The sequence below is a fragment of the Sander vitreus genome, chromosome 1 (genome assembly GCF_031162955.1).
Source record: "Sander vitreus isolate 19-12246 chromosome 1, sanVit1, whole genome shotgun sequence".
In the NCBI taxonomy this organism is placed as follows: domain Eukaryota; kingdom Metazoa; phylum Chordata; class Actinopteri; order Perciformes; family Percidae; genus Sander; species Sander vitreus.
Window position 1 is genome coordinate 13,570,885 of NC_135855.1, and position 8,388 is coordinate 13,579,272.

Sequence of the window (8,388 nt, forward strand, 5' to 3'; positions counted from 1 at the left end):
TTTAACTCCGAACTTCGTTATTCAAATATAATTTGAATATTTAAAAAAAAAGAATGATATTTGAATGAATATTAGGCAGCCCTTAATATTCGAATTTCGAACCTGTTATGGGCATTATTTTTCGTAAATGTGTTTGCTTGTAAACCTTGTTTTCAATTCAGATTCCGAGGCTTTTTCACGCATTTCAAAATGTAACTACACGTCGCGGCGACGCACGTCGCTCGGCCGCGGCTTGGTAGCGCATTTCCCCCGACTCATTTCCTGGTTCTCTTTCTCCATAAACAACGTAAAATCAAGGAGAGGGTTAACTTTTCCCGCTCCAGATTTCCCACCGTGGTCAGAAAACACAGGGGAGACGATTTGTTTCTCTCACTATGTCTCTAGAGTCGCTACTCGCTCTGAAGCTACCGGTAATCACCGTCACTCTCACAACACACACTCCCCACACACGGTTTGTGTTTAATCCAGGGTCTGACTTTTCATAAAAAAAAAAAAAAACAGTTGCGGCAATGTGTTTTTCTTCTGAAAACATAATTGCCTGCCTATTGACATTGACTGATACACTGCCCTCTGGTGGACAGAACATATACAACTTATACCAATATAGGTCTTACTGAAGGCATTTAACGGTCAAAATATTATTAATAAATATTCAAATATATTTGAATATTAATATTAATAAACAAACGAACTTCGAATATGATTTTGGGGCAAAAGTCAAAGCCCCACCTCAAACTAAGGCATACATTAAACATACATAAACATGACCTTAAGTTGTGCAACTTAACTTTCAGAACTACAAGTTTCAACCTGAGACTGATCTGTATATAGGCCTATATGTAAATATTAGTTATACTCACCCTATTTTCATTTATATATTTGATTACAACGTCACACAGCTCTGTCACGCTTATGCTAGTAGATCGCTGATCAGCTGTTTCTCCGTGAAGAGAGAGAGGGAGAGAAAATGGTGCGCAACAGTCTGCTGTTTTTCCGAAGGGATAGTCAACAAGTCGGCTCTTTAGATCAAATTGTGGTCACCTCTACGTATTTTCTTGCCTTTGTTTTTGCTAGTTGTTGTGTTTGGGGTAGTTTCTTCGTCCATACGACTCGGCGATTTACTTTTGTCGGGTGCGCTTCGTGGAATGGATGATTAAGTTAGACTCAATGTTTGCTGTTGAGATGTTGAAGCACTGACGTCGTGCTATTATTGTGATAAGCTAGTTACGATTTTGCAGTAGACACACTGCACAGAGTTTTCGTTTTAACTACGTTTGAACTGATTCCAAACTTTGGACACTTTCTGTGGTTTTCTCCAGCCTGTCTCTTCTCTTAGCCCCTCACTATTTACGCTCTCTTTCTTCATTTTGTAATCTGCGCCGTCAGTCTTCATGGCATGTGTCCCCAGCAGCGTCAGCCCGGTGTGCGACAGTAATAATCGTCCGTGCGGAAACACCGTGAGCGATACAACGTTGGTAACATCGATTAAACGAAGCTTCGAGGCAAATCATTTTGCATCGAGGTTTTTTAGTAATCGAATTATTCGAGTTACTCGAGGAATCGTTTCAGCCCTAGATACAAAGGAGTAGTCTAAAGAAGAAGTATATGCAGTTTTGAAAATGTACCAGAGGGTGACACCATTGTTCCTCCCAGTATAAAGAAATGACCTACTTCTGGTGCAGACTGCATTATGTTGGGGTTGACCAGCTCTCCGAGGGTCTGCCTTCCACCTTGTCTTTCAGAGTACACTGGCGATTTTGACGTAGAGTTGTTCATAGCCATGAGGGTCTCATCCAACCTAATTTGCAAACATTTCAAAAAAGAGAAGGGGTTTAGCATGACTACACAACACAAATCTGCCCTTGCAGCCTGGTTTCAAGTGTTGTCAGAAGGTCTTACTTGTTGTAGTACTCATTAAGGTTGTTTCCCTCATCAACCACTTGTCTGCCAGCAAAGTCCAACGTGATCTTTCGGTCCTTGCGAGAGGCATGGCGAAGTTCTCTCAGCTCCTCTTCCTTTTTCCTCAGCTTCTCTCGCTCATTGGGTGACAACCACTGATTGGATTCAGTGGCAAAGTAATCCGACTCATCATCCAGAACCTGCGTTCTCCTGACACTGGAGTTTAAGGGGACAGCATATAAAAAAGGTAGCGTTGTCAATAAGTTTCAGGATTATCTTCTGCAGTAGTCAAAAATGTCCGGTTAAAGTGTTGACACTGCACACCAAGCGTGTTTTATGATACCTATTCTTGTCATATTCCAGCAGTTTGTCTTTGTGCTGGACAGCCTTCTCCAAGCCAGCCTTCATCTGTGCCTCTTGGTGTGGGAGATAATCTCTTTCTCCACCGTCTGTCACCAAAATAAAAAAATAAAAACATATTCATAGCATTGATCCACGTCATTATTTCATAGATTTTAGTATTTCAAAATTCGGACTAGTTTTGACTCGCACCTCCCATAAGCTTCTTTCTTAGTTTCTGGCTTTTGTTGGAGTCTCGTTGCAGGATCTCCTGCTCCTCTCTTGTGCAGACCTGAATCAGATGAAAACATGTGAGTAAAGAATTCTAAAATAGAGAGCAAGGATTGTCAGCACCACGAGTAAAAACTCTTACATACCAGACGTCCACAGAAGAGGCAGGGTCCTGAGCCCTCTTGCTCACACACAATACGACCACAGCTGATGCAGTTGTTGATAAGTTTGTGCTTTTGGGCAAGGCACTCACAGGCGTGCCGCCCTGGGAGTAAGATAGACAGCTTGTCTTGTCCCTCTTTAGCATAGAGACTGACAAACTTACTTTTCTTCTTTGTTGAAGAAGTACTACTGTTTTCGTGGGCCTGAGGAAGTAGGAAATGAAGAGATGAAACAAGACGAGGGAGGAAGGAAACAGATTAGCACTGCAACAAAAATGAAATGGACCATCTACATATGAACTTCATGTCACTGAACAAATGTTTGGGCCAATGTGTACTCACCCTCATCAGATCAATGGGTGTTTTGACTGCCTCTGGCCCAGGTTCTGTTTGGCTCACAGTCATCACCTCCTGTTTGTTACGGCCCTTGCGTTTAGACTTCTTCTGGGTATCTTTGGACATGTCTTGTGAATCTAGACAAGTAGAGCAAATTACCTTCAAGAGAGAATGTGGATAGCGCATTTGAGAGAAACTTTGATATTTCATATATATAAAAAATTTGGTAACACTTTACTTGAAGGTATCTACATAAGAGTGACATGACACTGTCATGAACACATGACACAGTCATGAACACATGAACCCTAACTCTAACCCTAACCCTAACTTGTCATGACAAAAACCGAATGACACTTACTAAAAAGAAGCGTTATGTCATAAACTAGGGTTGTGCCGATGGACGAAATCATCGTCCATCGTGACGGCTGGCCGACATCACGATGGAGAGCCACCATTGTGATGTCACGCCCCCCACCCTGTCAGACACACGCTAATCCTAGTCGCGGGACGGGAAATTGACAAGTGCGTCGGTCTTAAACTAGCAAAGCCACTTGCGTCGGGCTTTGCGCTGTGCTGCGCAGGGTGCAAGATAGGGCCCCATAAGTGGAAGCTACTCATCCCCCCCCCCTTACGTGCAACCTATTTGTGAAAAAGACCATGGCTTTGAGCAGACTGGATTGGCTGCAGTGATACATTCTCTCTCTCTCTCCCTGTCAGTTGTAGCTCGCTCTACCTGCTAGTAACGTTGGACAAAGCGGTCTCGAGCGAGAGAGAAAAACGTGTTACCGTGGAACGCTATCACACTCTCCTTTCTCCCCTCACTGGACTAAGTTTGTCGACACTACTGTGTGCGTGCATCAATAAGTAAGTCTGATGTCCTGTAGGTACGGGAAGATGTTATGCAGGATTTATGAATGTGCATTAGCAACAGCAGGCTAATTCACGAGGGTGCTATTTTATGTGTGAGCTAATATTGCGCATCTGTTCATGTGCGCTGCGAGAGTTATGTTTCCGTGCGTTATTCAGTGCAAACATAACCGAGAATGTAGTTTAATCTCAGTAATGATGGTATATTAGGTTATTACTGTCGCTCCGTTGAAGGAAAACGTCCCACTGTACTGTGTGTGATTGACTTTACTGCACCGTAGTTAAGTGAAAGTAGGTCAAGTTGTTTAAATGTATGTCTGATCGTTTCTATGTTAACTGTTAGCCTATAGTAGTAGAATAAAATAAGAAAAAAATATTTATGTAAAGAGATATAGTAAAATAAAAAGTGCTTATCCCCAACCATTTTTCAATGTTTAGTCATGCCCACATGCCTTGCACTGTAGCTTTATATCAAGTTGGCTGGGAGGAATTGTATGTCCAATCTAAATCAAAATACATTCAATGGGCAGCCATCAGACATGTATTGGCCTACCTGGTGAAGAAAAGGATTCCTTGTGAAGGATAAGACTTGAGGTATCTGTGGCCTGTCTTTGAGTCTTCTTCCATCTGCTGAGGAACTCATTTATAAACTGTCCTTTTCTCCCATCTGTGCCCTGTAGGAGGTCTCCCACATACTCCTCAATCTCGTCAGCATTTCCGATGGATAGAATGTATCTAGACAGCAGGTTGACACAATTACCATTTCATTTAATAACATTTATTGTCATGTTAAACATTAAAGACCAAAAGAAGAAATACCTACACACTGCTTCTTTATGTACATGTGTGGCCTCCAGCACTGTGTAGCGTTCAGCTAGTTCATTACTTCATTAATATTCAAGAATTGGTTTTGCTAAGCGTACTTTACCGTTTATGATTTTTTGACAATTTAGGGTACTTCAAGGCCTGATATGAACTGTACTTTTTCTCTCTCTTTCTTTTTGATAAAGAAGTTCCTTAAGAGTTTTTGCATGTTTGCTTTAAATGTGTAGACATTTGTACAAAAGAACACCATTTATGAATATATTGCCCATAATTTTACTTATCTAATTAGGAAATAAATATATGTCTTCTCATCACAAACCATTAGGGCTGGGCGATATGGAGAAAATCAAATATCACAATATTTTTGACCAAATAACTCAATATCGATACCGCAACGATATTGTAGCGTTGACTGTCGGTGCTTTCACAAAATATTAACACAATGAGACTTTTGATAAATAATCATCAGTAATGGTGATATAATGACCAAGTGAGTAAAGGCAAATAATAGAACAGTTACCACAGTCTGGTAAGTTCAGAAAATGACATCACTTTACTGTAATGCAGCCTTTAAAACCAGTAAAAGACAAAACATATTATTATTATTAGCATTATTAGGATATTACGATATCCAAAATCTAAGACGATATCTAGTCTCATATCACGATATCGATATAATATTGATATATTGCCCAGCTCTACATCTATACAGGTTTGCTCACACTTTCACCTTTACTTGAAAAACATCTGGTTTAAACAATGTCAATAATGTCTACATAGAAAAAATAAAAATAAAGAACCCGGAACAAACCAGCAGTGTGTGTGTGGCGCTATATTTTGTTGTCTTTATATTTATAACCTATAATAACTAACCAGCACCTGCAAATAACACAAGGTGTTGTTGTGCCTCTGAGAAATGACATGACGTTTGAACCAGGCCATTTATTTAAAATGTTTTCCTTTATTCAACATTTTGAATAATGTTTCCTAGCCTTTTAAATCATTACAAAAGTCACTTACAAAACTTAATCTGATCATTCACATGAATAAAAATTATACATAAACAAATTAATGAATATAAAATTAAAATAGATTTGAAAAAAATAAAAGCAAAAATTGATAAATAACTGAAAATGAAATAGGAAAGTAAATAGGAAAGTAAATAAATAAGGGATTAAATACAAAGGAGAAAACAAGCAAATAAAAACAAATATTAATTTATGTCACATTTTATCAATACATTAATGGCTACGTTTATTTTTATTTTTGTATATTTAATATATATAAAAACATTTTTTTTGTTTTAAATAATAATAATAATAATAATAATAATTAAAAAATGGATACAAAGTTACATCACCCAGGATGTGTCACCTCGAAAAATGCGATTAGGGAATCAGTTAGGGAATGAAAACAATGATTATCCGTGAGCTAACGTTAATACATAGCTAGCATATAAGACACCTATCAAACGGTCTAACGTTACCTGCTACTGTAATATGTTAAGGACACACACACACACACACACACACACACACACACACACACACACACACACACACACACACACACACACACACACACACACACAATTTAATCACACTGGAAAACTGGTTGACGTTACATCACAGCACAGCACAACCAAGCTATCAGATGTTAGCTTGTTGGCAGACAGTATGGTCAGCACTAAAACTGTCAGATTTATGCTAACTAGCGTTAAAAGTACTTACTGAACGATGTCTTCACATGCCTCCAACCCAAACTTGTGGTGTAGCTGGTCCACACACCACTTCAACAAATCCTCTGACATTTTACCAACTAAATATACTTTACACTCAAAGCTCAAACCAAAGGTATCGGTTGTGGCGTGTCAAACCAAACCTGAATCATGAATGCGTTTCCAGTCGGCGACATAACACAGGCACACACACACACACACACACACAAGTACCCGATCCGTACCGCCTGTAAAATCCGTTCTGCGCATGCGCATAGTTACGTGGTAGAAAACTAACAACTGCGTGGCATCGGAGAATCCCATCCGGAAACAACCAGTGCTGTGGAGTAGGGTTCCTGCCAAATAGGTTAGTACGACTTCAAACAGAAGCGAGCCGTTATGTTGTCAGGGATCGAAGATACATTATAAATGTCTATATCCAGTTAGTCTCAACTGTTCATGAAACTATAAACCATTTTGATCAGTGTAGGTGCGTAATTGGGTGTAACTGTTAATTTCCGTCACTAGGTGGCAGTTTTGTAACGCAGTGAAATACAGTCGCCTTCAGCTAGTACTTTACAATAATGTTCAATTAAGTACCAAAGTACTTCTTACATAATAAGGTGGACGTCGAAATGGATAATGCTAGTTAGCATTTGCCCATTTTAAAGTCCAGCCTAAAATAAAATGCATAGGCTAAATATAGTAGCATCGATTACAAATGCAACAGCAAGAACTGATTGACTTTTTTTAATTCTTTTATTTACATTAAGGGGAAACAATGTGCTACATCTTCATTTCAACATGTACATTGTACAGGTGCACCTCTTTCTGGTAGAATTTTTCTTTTTACAATAACATACATACTGTAGTTGTACAGTCCTATTTGTTTAAATAATATCTGGAATTTGCTTTTGACATTTGTGGAATGGGTCAAGTGATGTGCGCTGTAATTGCTTAAATATTGATTTCTTGTCTCGAGGCTATATTTTCTGTAACTGGTTGGAACAATTTCCTTTTTCAGTGCAATTTTTACAAAATTAGATGTAGGCATTCTGATGACTCATCACACAAATATACAGGAGCTGTACTGCAGCATTTTTGTGTTTTATTTACCCAGAGTAGTTTTTAATCAGTCTGCTTTTATTGTCAAGACTTTATTTATATAGCACATTTCATACAATGAAATGACAATGTGCTTTACATATTGTCTAATTAAATTTGACAGTGCAAATGTCAATGTTATCATTTGTATGTGGATGGAGCAGCAGTATACTTATACTGGTATACAAAACATAGTTCTGTATAGCAAAAGAACATTTTTATATGCTGTCCCCATTTTCAAATAGAAAAAATACATTTCTTTGTGAAATGTCAAAGTACAACAAACACATCATACAAAATTATTTTGACCTTACAGTTTTCTTTAATTAATAAAATAAAAATAAGCAACAGTCAATAAGTAAGACCAAGGAAGAACATCGTTATGCGTATGACAATAATTTGTATAGGAAAAGCAACTTACAACATCACATAACTGTTTTGGATATATGCTTATTAATGTGATACCACAAATACATTTCAATACAAGATACTGTAACTGTTGTGTTTTATATGGAGTATATTTGAGAATAGATGCATTGCAATGAACAATAATGCACAGGTAACATCACATAAAAAAAACCACAGCTGCATGTATTGTTAGCAAATTATACCACTTAAACAATGTTATTATAGCATATAGCTAGTACCAGTATTTTTTTTAAAATCATTTTCAAACAATACAAGAGATCAAAATTAGATGTTTTTCTTTAATATGCCATTAGGCTGTGTAATATAAAGTCAAAGGGTGGTCATTTTACACCACCATAATGTAGGAATGAATTCAACTTTTTATACATTACATTTTGCCTGAAGTCCTCAATTTAACTTTGCGTTAAGTATGGTTAAATATTTGGTGATATACAAGTCCCATGCTAGTATACTTAACTGTATCCAAATTACCGCCCC

At 38.0% G+C, this 8,388-nt stretch overlaps 1 protein-coding gene across 1 annotated transcript in view; it reads right to left on the reverse strand.

Moving 5' to 3' along the window:
* The window catches only part of trip4 (thyroid hormone receptor interactor 4), an 85,555-nt gene extending 78,936 nt beyond the window's left edge, over nt 1-6,619 (reverse strand). Inside the window, exons 1-8 of the mRNA XM_078271891.1 lie at nt 6,392-6,619; nt 4,390-4,571; nt 2,973-3,103; nt 2,616-2,834; nt 2,452-2,530; nt 2,243-2,348; nt 1,900-2,115; nt 1,672-1,798 (exon numbers count right to left, since the gene is read on the reverse strand). Coding sequence (XP_078128017.1) covers nt 1,672-1,798; nt 1,900-2,115; nt 2,243-2,348; nt 2,452-2,530; nt 2,616-2,834; nt 2,973-3,103; nt 4,390-4,571; nt 6,392-6,471 — 1,140 coding nt within the window. The 5' untranslated portion in view covers nt 6,472-6,619. The remainder of the gene's footprint in view (nt 1-1,671; nt 1,799-1,899; nt 2,116-2,242; nt 2,349-2,451; nt 2,531-2,615; nt 2,835-2,972; nt 3,104-4,389; nt 4,572-6,391) is intronic.
* Nucleotides 6,620-8,388: the final 1,769 nt, after the last annotated feature.